The following is a 20725-nucleotide window of genomic DNA, read 5'->3' on the forward strand; positions in this document are numbered from 1 at the left end:
CATACTCCACGCATCCTGCTGCCATTGTTTGTGTTGAAATTGCAGATCAGAAAGACGGTCACGAAATCATCTACAAAGATCAAACAGGACAGGTACATTTTTATGCACACAGAGGTATATTTTTTTTTAAAAGCTATAATGTATAACAGAACTTCTAAAGAATTACACTATAACTGATTAAATGTAAAATTCTCCAAATGGCTTTTATCGTTTCAAGTTTAGTTTATAATTGCTTGTATGGTGAAGTTCACATCTTTTAGGCAGTGTGCCCAAAAACACTGGCCTGAGTCCCAAACACTAGAAAAAATTCTGTCGGGAAGTAGAATGCAGGTCGGTACTAGCCTGATCAGACTAATAGAATTTTCAGCTGTATTTTCATTTCCATCTCAGTATTTTGAACAATTTTTGACTGAAAAGATTTATATTCTTCATTGAAATTTTCCACTTTCTCAATGATTCTGTCTTTCTATCCATGCTTGGTTTGACTATTTATAATTTTTCATGAAGAAAAAAGTTGAGACCAGACTGTCACTGACTTTAAGAAATGCTTTGAATTATAACACACCAGTTTCAAACAAATGGAAAGATTGATGGGCAGTGACGCCAGTGAGCCATAACTCAGTCATTATGAATACATTGTAATGAAATGTTAATGGTGAATTGAAAAACAGTTTATTTAAAGGATCAATTGCAAGTAACCGACAATAAAATGACAGAATTGAGGGTTCAAAGAAATCTAATTTTTTGAAATTAAATAATGAACCATTTTTTTAATAAATCCAAAGAAATGAAACAAAACTATCATTTTACTTTTCATACTTTTAACATGGCTTACCGAGCTAGTTTAAAGTGATTTGGGCTAGTAAAATTTTGCAAATGCTTGGCTGACTGGTCTAGTCCTAAAAATTCATTTTGATGCACACCGTTCAAGCTCATTCTAATACAGAATAGCAAAGGAAGTTTTAAGAGCTTGTTGAAAAAAAAAAAACAATAAGTAACAAACCTCTCGAACTGTTTCTTTGATGAAATCTTTACGATCTGACAAATCAAATGTAGGGTACCTAGCATATACCTAAAAAAGAATTGGACTATTAATATACTGTACATACAGTGATTCATTATGGTGTGCGTCCTGCGTAAATTATGCACAAATTTTGCTTAGGACGCATTATTTCAATAAATCTGCATCCCAATGGACGCAATAAATTTATAGAAGGACATGTACTATTTTAAATTAATTCGGTATAGTCAGATTCAAAACTTGACCGATTGCATCATATCCACGTGCTAAGCGATATGCATGAATGATTTTACAAGGTATAAGGTTGCCAACAACAGGTCAGATTTCACAACTGCATTTAAAAGCATATTTGAAAGTTAGATAGCATAGATCGATTATCACAGATTATGTCTATTCCATGGAACGTTTCTGAAGTGAATACTATACCTTTGTATTTAAGCTGTAGTTAACCTGTATCATTGTTTTTTTTGTTTTGTTTTTTTTTCGTTTTTTTTTTTTCGTTTTTTCCTTACAAGCTAAGAAGTATAAAATTTAATCATTTTTATTTCTGACTATTTGTCATTACTTCTTAAACTTTTTTTTAATTCATTCTGCTTCTGTGCATTTTATGACTGATACTATGTGTGAGATCGTACGTACGATCTAAAAATAGAACCAAAGTGCACAGTGGGCAATATATTATTTTTATGACACAAAATCATGTACTCTTACTTAGACAATTGATAGTAAGAGTATAAGTCACTCACAACTACAATAAAACATTTGCACTTTCGTGCAATACATGTACCCTTTTTTATTTCACCAGAATTTCCTCTGTAACATCTAATATACGGTATCCTTGGATTTGGACGCATTGATTTTGGCACGGGACTCATTGTTGTCATTAAGTAGGGTCCTTTGGACCCATGATAACCATTTTCAAAATGAATCACTGTACATATAAGGTGATATCAACCTTTTTATGTGAAGATTACAGAAACCAACAGATACATGTACAAGCAAATGAGTACAGTACATTGTGTGGCAAGATATATGAAAATGATAGAACTACATGAAGCATCAACTTCATTTAGCATTGGTTGTCTACTACAGAATGCTTACAAAACACTGTCAGGCCTTTCAAAATCTAATAGACTACTACCAACATATTTTTGCTATCCATTCAATTTTCTCCTTGAAAATTTAGTATAAGATTAAAAGTCAAACAGTCTCAAGAAATATATTTTTGTGGACACTAACTTAGATCTACAAGTCATAGTCTCTGAGATGTCAAATTCAAATTTACAGTCCATCAAAGTCCTATTTCAAATGATTAGGAATACTTCCGTTCAGTTTAAATATCATTTACCACTTGCATTTGCAGTGTGCTCCAAACATTTATTCTTTGTGTGTGTGCAGTTTTTCATATTTTTGATGAACATTTTACATATGTATCAGTGTTGTATCAGTGTATATAAGTTCAGTTCCCTTACTTGTTTGACCACTGTCTTCATGGTCACTTCCTCTAAGTTTGCTTTGTCCAGAATCTTTTTAATCAATCCCTTCAATTCTTTGTCCTAAAATAATTGTATTGAATATCAACAGAGTACAATCTCCATCAATCTGATAAGTGAAGCATAAATTAATTTCACTAGTAAGTACTGTAAATGTTTCCTAAGAAGATGTAAAAGCTGTGGGACTAAAAACATAAATACTGTAGACATACTGATGGAGGCTGGGGTTCTTTTTTCTTGACAAGTGGTTCTTCATCTGAATCTTCGTCACTTTCCTCATCTGATGATTCTGTGTGAAGTCAAATGAAATCAATACTAATTTGGTTATGGTTCATGGTCGGAAAAACTAATCACTGCTAATTATCTGTAAATAATCTGACATACCGGCCTTCTTGGGGGAAACTTTCCTCTCTTTCTTTGCTTCTTTCTTGGGTGCAGGCTTCTTGACAGCTGGTTTTTTGGGAGTTTCAGTCTTTTTTTTCTTGGCAGGTGGAGTCTGAAATAATTTTCCATAGCAATAAATGTGTAAAAGTCAAAATTGCTGCAACTTCTCTTTCTTCTTATTCCAGATGATATTCCAATAACTCAATGTACTGTAACCTAAGTATTAAATGCATCATTTTTTTTATTTTTAAATTGCTCATTTGAACTAATCCCTGAAAATGAATTTTGTGAGCATGAAATCATTTTACTTATTGAACAACTGGTTCGCGGTGATAAATATCCTCGAGCATAGGTTGTTCAGGAAACACATGGAGATTTATTGCACATGTATAATACTTGGTCTACAGTTTTAGGAATTAAAAAAAAAAATACTAATAAGTTTTTTTCCCTAATGTTTATAACAAAAATGGAAATAAACAGTACATAATGCAAAACATGCTAACAATATTTTGCTTGCACTAAGATACATGTTGAATATTTCCATTGTCACTTTATAATACCTCTTCCTCCTCCTCCTCCTCTGACGATGATGATTCCGACTCCTCTTTGCTCTCATTTTCTGACTCCTCTTCACTTTCTGAGTCCTCAGCATCTGAGGAGGATTTCTTCTTTTTGGCTGCAGCTTTAGTTTTCTTTTCCTTTTTGACAGCCTTCTTTTTACCCTCTGCTTTTCCACCTGATTTTGACTTCCCTAAATATGATCAAAATTACCTTTACTTTATGTGATTACATGTAAATTCACCTTCATCGGCATTTCACTGTATTATTTTTTATTCTGCATGTTATTCTCTCCCCCTTTTGGATAATTGGGGGATGGGAGGTGGGGGATCTTAGCATGAAGATAAATCACATCTTACTTTTTCGTTTTTTTGAGGCAGGGATGCCTTTTCCAGAGTCTTTTGGACACAAACAGAAATCTATTATTCTTTCAGCTATTTCATCACGCACTCCTTTCCTTTCCAAGTCTAAAATTTCACATATTTTCTTTAGAACTGCCACAGTTTGTCTATAAATAGAAAACAAAGAATAAAAAAAATTCAAGTGAATAAAAAATAACATCATTAGGTAAGTTATACAAAAGAACTTAAGTTGCATGCTCCAGTTTTCAGCAGTATTTCATCCAAACCTAGATCTTTATAGGTAATATGCTTCTCATATTTCATTTTTACAAATTTATTGCATAAGATCTCCCTCTTAGATTGTCCAACTAGAACTGTCCTAATGGGAATAATACCGTCACAACCCTACACCTCATAGCACAGATGTTGAAAAAAAAAAAAAAAAACTGCCTAATTCATTTAATATCAGAAATTTGTCATTTAGTAGAATCTTGAAGTTCTCCAAATTTATGATTACTTAGCACATGTATATGTTCAAACATATCCTCTAATCGTGACCAACCTTTGAGTCAAGCTCTGGGGTTATAAACATTCCTGAAGCATATGCATGACTACATACATGTATGTTTAAAAGAATGCTTTTTGATGCACGATAAACATTTTTTTTTTATTATTTTGTATCCAAATTTCAAAGAGGGATTTTTTAAAGTTCATTTTTGCTTTGATTTTCTCAATTCTCTCTTGATTGAACACGTTACATCAATGAGAATATAAAGAAGAATTTTTCTAAATACTTTAAAATTGTATGTAATTCATATCATGATATTTGAGAGTGAACAATAGAATAAGGTATTATAATAACTTACTTTTTAAGATTTGCTAATTTCTTCTTGTATTCATCGTCATTCTTATTAAAGGCAAATCCATTAAATAGACGTAAATTCTTCCTAATAAGAGTTGCCTGCAAATAAAGTTGTAATAGCATACAGACTGAAATCAATACTTGCTCAGTAGTTTGCAAAGTGTACATCCTATCTTCTTGAATTAAATTTTACAGAATATAATACAAAATAAATAAATAATTAAACCAACATACCTTTCCAGTTCTGTTGAAACAAAGCCTGTGCAAAGCTTTTAAATCGTCCACCTTTGCTTTTGAGATGTGAAACTCAACTGTAATAGAATTTTAAATTAACTTCATATTCTAAGTTTCTATTACTCATAAACAGTACACATTAAATTAATAATATGATTAAAAAAAAGATTATTAGTGATTTTTTAACAAAGTAAATTTGAAGAGTAGGTAGGTCTAAATAACAAGATCTGAGAATACTTGAGATTCACTCTAATTTTCCTTCTCAAAGAAATATGTCCAGGGCAGTCAATATCATTAATATTTATTTTTTTTCATGCATGTTTCAAAATTATTCAAATACTGAGATTTTTAATTCAAACAGAATTGCTTTGAAGCTTTTCTGATTTGTGGCAGATAATAACAATTTCAGATGAGACATTTTTGTAGTTATTTGAAAATTTGACAGTTATAATTGACGGAACTTACTTCGTGCACAATCTCCTAGCTTATCTCCAGAGCCATCTCCCACCTCAAATTTCTTTGTTTCCTTTGGAGCGGGTTCTTGCATACTCAGACGTTCAACTTTCTTTTTCTCCCTTCTTTTACCAGATTCAATGATTACAGGGCGCTCTAAGAGACCAGCTGTAGAAAACAAAATGTATTTCTCATTGAAATATGCACATGCTTAATAATACATTTAACACATTACATGATTAATCAATGATTGATATTGATTACAAACTTATGAAATTAAAGATTAATATTTTTTTCCTTGTAAACTGATATCTCTTTTGTCATGTACAGGTACATCATTGTCATACATTAGGTTTAGATTTTGAAAATCAACAGAATGCAAATCAGAAAAAGTCTTACGCTGCAATTCTTCTTCTTCTTCCTCCTCTTCTTCATCACTTTCTTCTTCTTTCTTGTTTTCATTTATTGTCTTTTTCGGAGATGATTTCACTGGACTTTTTTCTTCCTCAGATGACTCCTCTGTCTTTGGTGTATCTTGAACAGGTTCTTCATCTTCTTCCTAGATAGTTAAGATTTCTAATATTATTATAGGACAAGAAAACAAACAAACAAACAAACTGTATCCTATGTGTAGCAAAATAAACAAGGGCAGTTAACTCTAATCAACATTAAACAAAACTGAATGTAAACATGAAATTTGCAGTCAAGAACAACAAATTAAGACAACTATATAATTTTTCCTTTAAAGTAAACTCGGCAAGCTCTAATGGTTAATTTGTAAGAACAAAGGAAATCTGAACTGAAATCTGCAAATTACTCAGTCAATTTTAGTGTTTCAGTTTTCAAAATTCTACAAATTTGCAATCAAATCCTTGCAAACATGGATAATGATAGGAAAAAAAAATAACATGTAGGCCACCAAGATTTTGTTGCTTCAGAGAATTTTGTACTGAGAATTTGCACCCAAACAACAATCAAATGCAGCTGGATGATTTTACCCTAGGTCCCTAGCAGTGTCAATACCTTGTTGCTTAGAGAACAACAGACGCAGAGGCATCTGTTTATTTTTCAGTTTATCATGATATCATGATCAAGATTCAGGTAAGTGTGAATAAGTTGAAAATTGGATGTGCAGCAGCAGGTAGCATTATTACTGGGAAGCAGCAACTACATAGAATAATCTAACTGTGTCTCAGTACCAGCCCTCACCACAGTTAGATTGCCTCCCATATATACTCGCAATGTAGCAAAAAATTGCAGAATCACTCTGAAACGATTTTGAATAATACAAAAGAATTTGCACTGAAAATAACTACCAAATTAATTATAACAAACCTTTTTTGAGGTTGTGTATGACTTTTCACCTAAAAAGTATTCCAAGTAGAGACGAAAAATCAATCTTTTTCTCAACGTTTTTCACGCTTTGAATTTACCCGCCTTATTGACATTCGGAACTCTCTGGATTGTTAGATTATTTTCTTTGCTACATAACCAATACACAGAACACATTCTATCATTAAACCAGGTCCATAGGACAATATCATTTAAATGATGGAACATTCTATTTAAGCAGCTACCAATGAAAGCATGCCAAAGTGGACACACACTTATAAATGAAAGATGCATAATTTTTCTCTCGATAAAAAACCCATAGAAAACTAATTTTTTACTTTACAGTCATTTTACCGGTAACGAATCGGTTGTTATGCCTTGCACGCAACCTACATGGTCAAAGTTCCAAATGTTCTTGGTTGTTGTTTAATTTGTATTTCTATGCTTTTCAAATAAGTGGTACCAAAATTCCAAAAATATAAATTGTACAGGCACAGACATGTCAATTACAACACCCCCCTCTTTTCCTAGTTTCGAATTGATTTTTCAGTATCGAATCTCGAATCGAGTGCCCTCTACTATTGCCGACCCAATAAATAAAATTGGCAGATCGAAATTATTGTTGAAATATGCCTTCAAGAAAATTGTACATAAAGTATATGAACATTACTTGTTGATTTACATGATTTTTCTCCCTAAAACTAAACAGTTTGAATATTTTTGCATTTTATGATAAACTTTTCGTGATATGCTTTATTAAAATTAAATCAACCATCTCTGAGAGACTGAGACATAATTTTCATGGAATATCTTTGCTTGTAATTTGTTTTGGTAGTATTTTCACTACTATCGGCTTTTCATGTTTTTGCCTCCTGTAAAATGACATTTTTTGAACGTAGAAAATTCATGATTCGAAACTAGGAAAACAATACGTGGTTAGTTTGGATGTTATATTTTCATTTAAAAGTCAATTATTGTTTATTTTAATATTCTAACTTGTTACAATTATCCTAAATATTGATAACATTCTCCATCTCGATCAACAACACACTGAAAAGTTTGATTAGGCCAAAGTTTTTATTTTTTTTGGTTTACGATTTTCTGTCTCAAAAAATTGCATTGGGTGGTCGAAAAATAAAAATAAAAATAATTTAGGATTCAACAGTTTCATTTTAAAATACCAGCAATGTTTATTTTAATAAAAATAATACAGGTTAATAGTACTTTTAAGTTTTATTGTCTAGATCACATAACTCTTTTTAATTTTGATTCATTTCTAACTTTAGACTGAATGTCATTTTCATTTACATATAGTTCTGATCTTTGCTTGTCAATCAGTGCTTGGTTCAACTTCTTTTTGTGCTCTTCAGTGATATGTGATGTGTTATAAACCTTGGTATCAACACAAACTAAAAATAAGGATCCAAATTTAAATTAAATTTAGATTGAAGAAAAATACAATTTAATTGTTTAACAATATAAAAAATAACTGACGTTTAAATAAAGGTTATAATAATTTGATCATGCAGCTATCGAATTTAATGTTCAACCTGCGGCACAAAAGCCTAATATTTCTCAATGAAGTCCTTCTTTAAATTTTTGTTATACATGTATCTGCACAGTAGGCAATGCTCATTATTTACTTAGTAATTCAAAGGGCTTTGATCTCAATTGAGTATGAAATTTGCAAAGATTTGTATATTGAATTTACTTCTATAAATTAACAACTGTTTTATACACATTTGAATTTATCCAGTGAAATACTGGTCAGTGTTACTTCAACTAAGATGTATCTCTCAACACTAAATTGGCCTAATCCATGGATTTATCAGCCTGTTTTGGTAAACACCATTTTTGGGGAATTGGGAATAAATGGCTATTTGATGAAATTGGAAAAAATTTTAAAATGTTACTTAAATCCTGTATTCAGGGGTAATTCATTTAACATTTCAGCATGAACTCTAATTTGGGCAACCAAACGACAATTAAATATGATCCATCTTCATCATACAAGATCAATTATGAATAATAGACTAATAAAAGTAAATTGGACTTCAATGAGTGTAAAGGATTTATACAACTTAGGGTTGTACATGTGTGTATGAGATTTCAATTTTGGTCATATAGTATCTGTTTCTGGAGATTATAAACCTCCTGCAAAAAATTATACTAAGTACACATTTTCTAAAAGTTCTCTTTTAATATGTATTAATGCATTGAAAATATATTTTTCTATCTGAAATAATGCCTAAAGTCCTTACCATTCACTCGCAGATCAATTGAGTAGGTGGAAATAACTTAATAAATCCAGGGGTAGAAACTCCCTAAAATTACAACTCGCAAATAATTGTGAGTACCAAAAAAGTGAACTCGCAATTTCACAAGACTTCTCGCAATTTTCATATAAAAGCCTTTATAAATCAACTCGCAAGTTTTTGCGAGTAACCAAATTTTAAATTCGCAATTTGGGAATCTTAACTTGCATTTTGCGAGTTGTATATAGTGAATTTCGAACGCTGAAATCTAAATAATTACACAATATCATCATTTTTAGAAAAACGGAGGAAATTCGGATTAAAAGTTGGTGATGTTTTTACAGTGTTTTTAAACATGTGTTATGACTGTAGCTTTGCTAAATGAGTTAAATAGATGAAAATTACAGACAGTCTGACAATTTTAATTACTTAGTGTTTTTTCAAGATAATTAAAAATAAAAGCATTGTACACCAATTAGCAAAACATACTGCCAAATTGGGAAAAACTGAACTCATTTTCAGAGCTCCCACTGGAGCGAAAATATTTTTCGCCACTTTTCGCGATGAAAGGAATCACATTTTTACATCTCGTCTCGACAAGTGTACAGTGTTAAACAGTCATTTTCAATTGGGAATGGGGCCAAATTTCGACCCCTGAGAAGGCACTGATAAATCCCTGTTATCTATAGGTGTATCCGTGTCTGCTAGGTCGATCAGGGTTGGGCATACACTCTCCAATATTACGGTATGAATTTAGCCAATTGAGACATTGCAAATGGAAAAAGGGATCCTGCATCCAAGATTTTATTCACTTTTCCATGCAGAAAAAGTTCTTTAAGTGTGTGTCATTGCTTTCAGTGAGGAATTACCTTGTTACATGATAGAACCGCCATTTTTGTCTGCACATGTGTTTATTTACGGTCACCTAAATGTTTGTAAAGGTCTCATATGTTGATAAGCGCTTATTCGACTAAGATGCATTCTAAAATTTAAAACCCACCAGTTCAGCTGAGAAAAATCCCGAAAAATATGTCGGAAAAAGACATTATTTTTATTTTCATAATTGGTGAAAATTAGGGTCGGCGGAATCGTAAACCAAAAGAAAAAAAACTTAAGCCTTAAGACGCATTTGTTCACACACTTTCATTTTCTATGACTTGCACTTGCGCATGTTGAAATCTGGGTCATTGTTTCAAATTGTAAATACTGTGGAAAATAATCATGCAAAAGTTACAAAGACATAACTCAGGGGTAGAATATTCATCCTTTTATTGCATTTACCTGGTAAGAAATTTTTAAAGCCGTCATTATGTTTTTCAAGATTAATTAAATAAAAAATTATTCGATATTGGCAAATATTCGTTACCAGTAAAACGACTGTATCAGAAAAATCAAAACGACTTCATCTGGGTTAAAATCTTGTTGATCAACATTCTCCAAAATACACATTGAAGGATGGTTTATCTATAACTCTAAGAATGTGGAATATAACAACATCCCATTTAGGTTTTTGGTTAGATCTATTTGCAAGTAAAACATAAGGAAAAATGAAATTAAAGGTTCAAACAAAAATACAAACAAAAGGTACAACAAAGAAAACAACTATTGTCTGGGTGTAAATAATCATAATTACATGTAAATTATACAATGAAACAGTCTAAAAATGGTGTACCTGACTTCTAACCTCTAAATATAATATATATAACCTTTTGTATGTGATGCACTCCGCTATGACTAGGGGGGGGGGGGGCAAAACAAGGTCTGGCCAAACTTGCAGAATGTGAAAGAGAGTACATTGCAGCGTTCCAAAGTGTTTGCACTTCTATATGTGCAACAAAGTTAACATAATCATATCTCACTTTTTTTTAAAATAAAGAATAATTCCAGCAAGTGCATAAACAGCAAAAATCACGAGGGAAAAAATGTAAACAAGCACACAAAAAACCGTATCTAGAAATTCAGTGGATAACAGGGCTAAATTTAAATTGCATACAACTTAGCAAAGGTCAGGTTTCCTATACTTGAAAGGATAAATTTACCATGTTTTCCACACTTGTTTCTTTGTCGTTTTCTGTATCTGACATGATGCTTGTGGTTTAAATTTTCACAATGGCGGCAAAATGGCGCTTATCATTGGTGTCCAATCAAAATTGAGTTAACAAATCGTCTTCATCAAAAGGAGTATTCTCGGCACGACCTGTCTAATGTCTTTCCAAAGGTAAATTATGGCTAAAGTAATAACATCGCTTTTGCTTTCCTCATTAAAGATTGTTGATGAAAAATTTGGTGCAAAAAAGATGTATAATTTAATATAAAATAATATTCCAAAGAGACAAAATTCGTAGTCTAACGATTTATTAAATAAAGCGTTTGAACGACGCAGATCATTTTTGACAACTGGTGTTGCTCATTTTGCATTTTCAGCTTTTGGAAAAGAAATTGTTGCAGTTAAATATTCATCATCTTAATGCCAGTACTGCAGTACCTTACAAACTGATGACGATGTAGGACAGCTTAATTGTTTTAAACAAAGTCATCTGTTTGATGAACTGACTGTAAGATTACTGTGGTCAGACTGTTCGGAATCAAATAAGGTAACAACACAGGGATATCTGACAGTTTTTTTCATATATATATATATGTATATATATATATATATATATATATATATATATATATATATATATATATATATATATATATACATATCTATATATAACCAATTGTCTGTAAGAACAAAATCTTGGTGTCCTATTTGTTTTGTCTGCGACAATCAGTGACCGCAGGGTATTGTGGAAAGTATTTTATAGAATCCTGGGATCAAGAACACAACATTTGATGTACAGATTCCAGTTTGATTTTCCTCAATTATATCTTTAGTTTTGCAAAATGAGCTATGCTGTTGCACTGTAGGGATAAGTTTAATCCTGACTATATACTTGTTGTGAGTAACTTTTCGAGCAGAGAAAAAAGTTTCAAAAAATGAAGCACAAACATACATGTAATATGATATTTAAAAATGATCTGTAATTCACACTATTATAAATATGGATGTTTAAAGATAAACTCTATGCTAATTTTGAATTTGTAATAAAAAATATTTTATCAAATTTATCAAAACATAAGAATAATCCAAAATGCAAGTTTAGTGTTGAAAATTGAACTGCTTATGTCTATATACTTTGTCTAACCTATTTTAAAATGGTTCATGAAATGCAAAAGCCGTACTCATTGTGATATACCTTTAATGTTTCAATCACAGGTGATGCATGTTCTTTGAAACATTCAAGTGTTTAACTGGTTTCAAAAATTTCTTTATAGACCTTGTTTAACATGGCTGCCTACACCGCAGGAAATAATTCGGTGGATCTTGCAATAGACCCACTCATTACCTGCCGCCTCTGTCTGATGGAGTGCCCACTGCAGGAAATGTATGAACTGAAGGACTGTAAATGTCTCTACTGTGAAAAGGTACAGTCTTCTCTCAGGCTCTAGATATAATTGTAAAAAGACAGTTTTATTTTAAATTCTACAGCATTATTATATATGAGTGAGTCTTACTTTATCAATTTATTTTTCAGTGTGTGCGACAGTATCTGCATGTGTTAATCACAGATGGTAGTATTTTAAAGATAACGTGTCCAGATGCCAAGTGTAAAAAACAGGGAAGGATTGAAGCTCCTGAGGTGAATTAATCATTATAATCTTACAAGTCATTTGCATGCTACATGTGATAAAGAAAAGGGCTTGGATGACTTTCTGATAAATTATTATGTCACAGTATGAGTTTCTATGATACAGATACATATATTTATTCATCCCCTTCAGTATCAAATATGATCGTACAGTAAATTATATAATAAATTTGTATAGTGAATTATATAATAATTAATTTCATCAAATTCAAGAAATATTTGATTCTATATTATTACTAAATTCTCGGTATTATTTACCCAAGCCTAGAAGTTATTTCTTACCAAACAAGAAATAAAGTTTTAGATGTTTCTTTATGCTTTTATGGGAGTTATTGGACAAAAACAAATTTCGAATTAGAGCCAAAATGTGATAAAAATATTATGTGAATCATATCATAAAACTGTACTGTATTATTGTTACACCATTGACCATTAACTATATATAAACAAATAAACAACAATGGTCCACTTTCATCTTTTTAATATATAAATTAAAGATACAAAAAAAAAAATTATTTTGCAAATCTGAAGTAAAATCACATGAATTTATTGCATATTGTCTACTGTATGAATTAGGTAATGTCATTGAAATAACTTGAGAACCATGTACATTTTATTTTCGAACATCGAAACAACCCCACTTTCATTATTTTGTCTCTGCAAAAATCACCGCTAGGGTCCCTGTGATTTTACACTGTTGTTTATTCATCGCCCAGACCAGCAGCAATAGCCTGTGGCTATAAATAGCCACCGTCTAAAAAGATAAAGAGGATTTCTTTTTTTTTTTTTTTGTTTTCAGATTGAATCACTTGTTGATGCTAGTCTGTTTGAAAGATATCATAGGCTTAGACACCAAAAAGGTATAAAGTTAACACAGTAAAATCAGTTTAATTTCTCAAACTTGTAAAAAAAAAATTAAAGGATTCTCATTTTGTGATGTATATTCTATATACATGTAAGATAACGTTAACGGGAAATGAAACCATTATTTTTATTGTTATAAGTTGTATGGGTAATGACATCAGGATATAGCAAAAATAGTCCAGGCATCAAAATCTTTTTAAAGGCTGATAAAGGAATAAATGATAATCATTTGAAGTGCTTATTGATGATGGATTTTTTCAGAGATAGAGTTGGACCCTAATCGTACGTTCTGTCCAGAGGTCGGGTGTGAGGCGGTGTGTCACGTTTGTAGTACTTCATCAGGAGAACATTATAGTCCTATTCCTGTAGACTGTCCTGAGGTATTAACTATGTATTAAAATATTACCTTATAACAGAAAGGGTTACAAAAGTTATTTTTTCTAAGAGTCAGAGTTAAAGCAATCTCTACCCAGTATTTTGGTTTCTTTGACAATCTTTGTCACACACTTACACCTCTATTATCATCTAGTCTTACAGTATTAGTCACTGTTGTTGCCTAGTTTTACAGTATTAGTCACTGTTATTGTCTAGTCTTACAGTATTAGTCCCAGATAACCTTGTAATCCATGTAAATGGTAAAAGTTTTACTCAAAACTTCATTTCTTTTATATGCAAAAAGTAATAGTATTCCTGTATCAATTTGATACTTTTTCCATTGAAATATCACCAAAAATTCAGTATTGTACATGGAGGTATAAAATTTCTATACCTGCTACAGGGTAATAACAGATATGTATCTGATGCAAATCTATAACTCTCTTTTTGGCAGAGCTTTTGTTGATGGTTTTTGAATGCAATACCATGGTAGGGAATGTATCATCCACTTATTTGAGAGAGAGAGACAGTAGGGATGATGGGGAAGCATTTTTTATGCCCCTGTAATATAAAGTTTAAGGACATATTGTATTGTTTTTGTTTGTCCGTTTGTTCGCAAAAACTTTAACCTTGCCCATAACATTTAATTGGTTAGAGCTAGGGCTTTCATACTTTATATGTATACCGTAAATCTGGATATTTTTGCTGTAGATAAAAATTAAGCAAATTTGCGCATGCATTGCATTCGCAAAAATATATTTCTTAAAAATAATTCAACAACAACAACAAAAATGAAAACAAAAAAATTTCGCTATTTTTAACAAGATGAACAGGTGTTTGTAAGCAGTGGTCATTTTAAGAAACTTGTTTATACTACAAGGTAATAACCCATGATAATCCGTGGGTAAGAGTGTCTTCACTACATTCAATATCGTCTGATGGTTTGACAGGCAGTATGTCTCTTTTAAATTATTTCTCCAAGAAAGAGAGGCCAGTTGTTTTATCTAAGAACAAATGTTTTTTATCTGAAGGTTAGTTAAAGCTGACATTGTTTTATATATTTTATGTACATGCGTGATTTATTAAAATGTTATGAAAACTTTAAATAGTTTAGATGTTTTATCTCTTAAATTCTAATATTTTTATCTGATTATTGAACATTGGCATTGTTTAGTATTGTATGTACATGTGTGATTTATTGTATGTACATGCATAATTTATAATCTGATTATTAAATGTTGGCATCATTTAATATTGTATGTACATGCGTATTTTATTGCATGTACTACATGCGTAACTTATAAACTGCTATGAAAATTTTAAGCGCTTTTTATTTAAGCACCAATGTCATTTCTCAAAATTTTGATATGTAAAAAATCAACAGCTTTTGGACCCAGATTCGCAAAAATAAATTGACATAAAAATTTCCAGATTTACAGTATTCCTTGTGAGAAGTCCTTTCTTTGGGTATCAACAATTTTGACCTTGACCTTGGTCTTTCACCTATTTTTAAAAAACTTTAACCTTGACCATCATTTCTGAACGATTGCTGCAAACTTTATTTGGGTACCAAAAGTTTTGATCTCTTGACCTTGACCTTGGAGTTTGACTTACATTTGAGAACCCTGAGCTGTCATACCCGGGTATCAGTGTTCACAAACACATCTTGTTTTAATGGTTTAACACAGCTGTAGAAGTCCAGATTCACAAAATAAAAAAGTATTAAGGCATACATGTATTCAATCACTTGATTTGGCAAATTTGGTTGCTAAAGATGTGAAACCTTCATAGGGAGGTTGTGAATGCTTATATGATACATAGAATTTAGATGTAATGAATGTGAGGAGATTTGCTATAGTTTTTTTTATTAGTGCTATGAATTGATTTTGTTTTTTGCAGTGTGGTCTCCAGTTTTGTTCAGTGTGTAAGGCAAAGTGGCATGGAGCCATGACGTGTGATGATGTAATGTTTAGTGGCAGACGTGAAGATGCAGGGTAAAACAGTTTACTCTTTTGTTTTAATCAGTACTGCTTTTATACTCCATCCAATAACACAAGAACATTTATGGGTGTTTTAAATGAGTTGCTTGTTTTCTTACCTTAACATAATGTAGACATACTTTTTTTGGTGTGGGATTAATTTACACTATGTATCACCAATTTCCATGGAAAGGACTATATATGATAAGAGTCAAATTTGGGCCCCCAAGATCAACATTTCAGAATATGATTCAGATATGTATAATTTTTTTTATTTTGCAGAAGAGATTATTTTAGAGATGTTTCCAATATATTTTTAACATTTAAAGGCACTCACATGCTGTAAATGATGTCAGAAATGATGCTTTTTTTACAATCCAATCAAAATAAGACAAAAATGCACCTTTTTCTTGACGTTTTTTTTTATGGGAAACAAAGAACGCAGCTTAGAACATGCAAAATTTTTCTGTCAGTAATTAGTCTTGGATAGATACATCTTTGGTAAAAATATAAAGTTTTTTCGAGTTTGCACTCAATATTTTCTGGAAGAAAAACTACATGAAAATAAGCATTTTTATATTAAATATACTAAAATGGCGGGAAAAGGTGAACTATGTGATGTCATATTTCTAAATTGACAGCATTTTTATCAAATTAAAAATTACAAATAAAGTTCACATGTATAGCTGTGCAAAGTAAAGCTATATATAAAGAAAAATTAAGATATTAATTTTAAGGGGCCATTTAAGACACTTGTCTTATATTGCTCTTTGTCATAACATGCTTTAAGTGCATGCAAGACATACAATGGCAATACAAGAAATCTGAGTAATTTTCGACCTGCAGGTTGAACAGAAATTGTGATTCTATGGAACAATGACCCCATTGAAAAAGTACATTTATAGTACTTAAAAACTCAAATTTATTGAAGAAAGTGTAAATTAAAAGTTACATGTTAATACTGGTAAAATGTCAAATGCATGTACCGGTAATGATAATTTGAAAATCGAGTTTGGTGAAATACATAATATATGTACCGGTATCTGTAAGTTACTAATTTTTCTCCATGTAGCATTCCCTACCACAGCAGAGAGGATGCATTAATAAAGCGCTGCCCAGTATGCCGCGTCCCAATAGAACGTAATGATGGCTGTGCACAGATGATGTGTAAACGCTGTAAACATGTGTTTTGCTGGTATTGCTTAGCCTCATTGGACGTAAGTATTCTCATACTGTAATTGATAGGAAGAGCAAAAGTGGGCACTGTTAAAAAATAATGAATACTTAACTGTTTTATAACAATGTGGGTATTTGGTGCATTAATTTGTTGTACACTAAAATTTAGACCATATTCTTTTGTTTTTGGCAGCATGACTTTCTTCTCAGACATTATGACAAGGGACCATGTAAAAATAAACTTGGACATTCAAGAGCCTCTGTTATTTGGCACAGAACACAGGTGAGTAATTATTCTACTTGGAGAATGTTAACTACAACCCTGCTGACTAGTTCTTTCATAACACCATAAACTAGGTACAAAAATGAGCTAGAAATAAAGCACTCAGAGTTTACAGATACTTAAAAATGTGGTGTCTGGCAGTGTTTGAGAAGTTTTAGTGAAATTACAAGTTTAAGAATCATGAAAAGAAGATAAAATATCAGGGTTTAGAAACATACATGTAGTCTTGATTCATGTCAAATCTATAAAGGGGCAGTTAACTCTTTTACAGGTTGTGGGAATTTTTGCTGGCTTTGGTGTGTTGCTCCTGGTTGCCTCCCCCTTCCTACTCCTGGCAGCACCCTGCATCCTGTGCTGTAAGTGTAAGCTCTGTAAGTGCTGTGAAGAGGATGATGATGTCATCGATGTTGTGACAGCGTGATGATGATTTCTTTGAATTAAGGACAGCGTACAAATGATTCATTTACATTGGTACATGTACAAGGAAATGGTAATGGAATTAAACTTGTGACATCAAAAACTCAGTGGAGCCATTGAAAAAAAAACAAACAAACAAACAAACAAAGGGAAAACTTTGTATACTAATATATTTTACATGTATCTCTGTCACAATGGTGGGAAAATATGAAAAAGGTTTAATGGAAAGTTGTGCTAAGAAAATTTGTCATATATATATATATATATATATATATATATATGAAAAATGATATTATGTTTGACTTGATGTAGCTATTTGCCTTAAAGGTTATTGTTATAAAAAAAATGTCTTATCAAACATAACTGTAAAATATCTCAAAAAATGTCAATACATCATCATTACATGAATTGTACATTGTATTCAGAAGGTCTCAGTGGTGAAAAATGTCTCCAAACATGTTTTAGACTGTTTGTGCCATTACAACTGTAGAAATAGCATGTATATATCAGGGTAAGTAAAGCCAGGGTATTTATGTATTATTGTTCTAAAGGCTAGGGATAAAGTTCATCAAAGTACAGACTTTCTTATAGAAACTTTACAAAATTGAAAATTAGAATTGTAGGTGAATCGTTTCTTTGATTCTTCTAATTGCATTATCAATGACACAGAACAAAGTAATATTCACCTGTGTTTTTTTTTTGTTTTTCATTTTGTCAGGACATCTTATCATCTTGTTTGAGTGAGGAGTGTGTGTGTGTGTGTTTTATTTTTTTTTTAAAAATCAGGGTATATGGGGTGGATAACAGGTACATGTACATACAAGTATATATGTTATTCTTTAGGTTCATTTCAGACTAATCAGGAAAAAAACTATATGGGGACCTATATATTCTCACATGACAATAGTTTACCACGGAAATTTCTTTAGAATTTTATTCTAACCAGTACATGCAAGTGTGTTTTACCATAATTTTTTGCATCTAAAATTATACTGTAGAATTTACAAATGCCCTACTTTCCTATCATTTTACATGCCAAAGTTAAATGTTGATTTTTTGAAGTATAATTATTTAATATGATATCTTGTCTTGTTATTGTTGAAAGGTGTAAAAATTGTATGCATGTAATTAGGATATACTTAATATGGTGAAAAAATGAGATTTGTTTGTCATACAGTGCACATTATCATGTAAAGCTTGTAAAGTTTGATACATGGATATAGTTAAAAGTTAATCATTCCTCAGTACCATAAAGAATATTAAAATTAAAGCAAAAGGAAAAATGCTTCATTAATTGGTGTAAAGAAGGATTTTTTTCCAGTCATTTTGGCAAAATGTAATAGTTTTGCGCAATGTTTATTGTATATTATCTGTGATAAGTACTTTTTAATGCATGTCAGTTGAACAAACAATCTGTCTAACAGATTATTTCCGTGTCATTCCATTTGTTGTTGTGTTTGTAGAGATTTATTTTGTGTAGACAGCATTGCCCTTTATTGCTGCAGTATTTGTTGTGCTTTATTTCTGTTTTTATACTAGTTGTACTCTGATATTGATTTATTGGGTATATTTTTATTTTATAGTGCGTAAAGCTTTGCTTTGTTGATATTTGTTTATGATGAAACCCAACAATAAATTTATGGACAGAGACATTCTCTACTATATCTGTTAAGGCCTTCTAGGAAAAACCTATTTTTGTTAAATTACATAATCCTATCTTGTACAACATGTTTTACCAGTATATAATTTTCAGCTCAATTTCTATAATAAATTACAGGTAACAAATTTCTATGATAAATTATAGGTAAGGTAAGAAATAAATCAAGAAGTAATTAAGTAGTCTTTTTTTTTTATACTGAATTACTAAAACTAATTCAAGAAGCACATCTTATGATGACAATTTTAACTAAAATCTGTCCAAATGTTGGTTTCAGTGTTCATGTATTTTTGTATTATACACCTGTGATATTATTTTTCATAGATATTGTTCTGGCATGCCACTTGGAATGTGAGTGCTTGTCACTTATGGCACTTCAAATTTTAGATTAATGGTTGGTTTTACCCTATTGTCCATTAAGGAAAATAGTGTTTTGCAAAGCAAAAGTAGTTTGTTAACTTATGTTCTTGTATTTTTAATTGTCATTTGTGCTTGAAGAAGTTATGATCAAGGTCAAAGTTAGAAGTCAGTTTAGGTTTACAACTGTAGCAGTCAGACAGGTTTGATCACCAGTGGCCATATAGTTCAGTTGGTAGAGCACCTGACTGGAGATTCAGGCGGGCCAGTTTCGAATCCTGATCTGGTCCGTCGCATCTTTCTCTTTTCCTGTTATATTTGGTGGCGTGCTATGCCATGGGTGGCAGGTGAGGGACCTGCGGGGAGGGAGGTGGGGTTGGTTGGGTTTTGGGGGCCAAAGACCTTTAAGAAGGGAGAAATGTGGAGGTCAGACAGGTTTGATTGCCAGTAGTCAGATAGCTCAGTTGGTAGAGCACCTGACTGGAGATTTGGGGGGGGGGGGGGGGGCTGGTTCGAATGCTGGTCTCTGTCTCATTTTCTCCTCTCCTGTTACAGAAAACTCTCCTTGATCATGTATCAAATAAGACCTTATTTTACTATTGACAAATTTCATAAAGGAGATGGGTGAACATGACGAGCGGTAAGCCTATAGTGTGACAAACATGAAGGTGAAAAATTAAATTTCAATTATATCAAAATTTTCCTTGATATTTCGTCTAACATTAAAATATACTTAATGTAAAATTTCTAAAATTGCAAAAAACCCTCAAAGATTGAAATTATTTGCCTGTGAAATATTAGACAAACACAAAAGCGGGCTAAGAGAGTTATTTTCTCATACTTTAATACTATTTTTCGATATGAGTGGGTCTTCGCTCCACTTTTTGAAAGTTAATCCTCAAAGTTTGCATAAAAATATACATTTTTTTGTTACCAAAAATATGGAGCAATGACCCACTATACCTTAAAAATATACTTTTATGACATAA

The 20725-nt window shown here is 31.6% G+C and overlaps 2 protein-coding genes across 2 annotated transcripts; one reads left to right on the forward strand and one right to left on the reverse strand.

Moving 5' to 3' along the window:
- On the reverse strand, positions 1 to 11088 carry LOC133190264 (protein DEK-like). The gene is made up of 12 exons (XM_061325776.1): positions 10973 to 11088; positions 5746 to 5905; positions 5359 to 5514; positions 4894 to 4970; positions 4664 to 4758; positions 3816 to 3964; positions 3459 to 3649; positions 2899 to 3010; positions 2727 to 2803; positions 2494 to 2577; positions 1004 to 1072; positions 1 to 70 (listed from the first exon to the last, which is right to left on the reverse strand). The coding sequence occupies exons 1-12, from the start codon at positions 11015 to 11017 to the stop codon at positions 59 to 61; spliced, it is 1227 nt and encodes a 408-aa protein (XP_061181760.1). The 5' UTR covers positions 11018 to 11088; the 3' UTR covers positions 1 to 58.
- Positions 11089 to 11354: 266 nt separating this feature from the next.
- LOC133190805 (E3 ubiquitin-protein ligase RNF144A-like) lies at positions 11355 to 17968 on the forward strand. The gene is made up of 9 exons (XM_061326494.1): positions 11355 to 11527; positions 12255 to 12404; positions 12515 to 12619; positions 13428 to 13488; positions 13754 to 13872; positions 15767 to 15861; positions 16919 to 17063; positions 17216 to 17305; positions 17577 to 17968. Exons 2-9 carry the CDS (start codon positions 12267 to 12269, stop codon positions 17724 to 17726), a joined length of 903 nt encoding a protein of 300 aa, XP_061182478.1. The 5' UTR covers positions 11355 to 11527; positions 12255 to 12266; the 3' UTR covers positions 17727 to 17968.
- The last annotated feature ends 2757 nt before the right edge of the window (positions 17969 to 20725 follow it).

Source organism: Saccostrea echinata, unplaced genomic scaffold (genome assembly GCF_033153115.1).
Source record: "Saccostrea echinata isolate AGI-Se365-2 ecotype Australia unplaced genomic scaffold, CSIRO_AGI_Sech_v1 ptg000022l, whole genome shotgun sequence".
Classification (NCBI taxonomy): Eukaryota; Metazoa; Mollusca; class Bivalvia; order Ostreida; family Ostreidae; genus Saccostrea; species Saccostrea echinata.

Excerpts from the sequence above, each read along its gene's own strand:
- LOC133190264 (XM_061325776.1), bottom strand. The coding sequence starts at position 11,017 with ATGTCAGATACAGAAAACGACAAAGAAACAAGTGTGGAAAACATG. Across the intron at positions 5,906-10,972 it reads AAACAAGTGTGGAAAACATG|GAAGAAGATGAAGAACCTGT; the intron begins GTAAATTTATCC and ends TTAACTATCTAG. Across the intron at positions 3,965-4,663 it reads AAATTAGCAAATCTTAAAAA|ACAAACTGTGGCAGTTCTAA; the intron begins GTAAGTTATTAT and ends TTCTATTTATAG.
- LOC133190805 (XM_061326494.1), top strand. The coding sequence starts at position 12,267 with ATGGCTGCCTACACCGCAGGAAATAATTCGGTGGATCTTGCAATAGAC. Across the intron at positions 12,620-13,427 it reads GAAGGATTGAAGCTCCTGAG|ATTGAATCACTTGTTGATGC; the intron begins GTGAATTAATCA and ends TTTTGTTTTCAG. Across the intron at positions 13,489-13,753 it reads TAGGCTTAGACACCAAAAAG|AGATAGAGTTGGACCCTAAT; the intron begins GTATAAAGTTAA and ends GGATTTTTTCAG.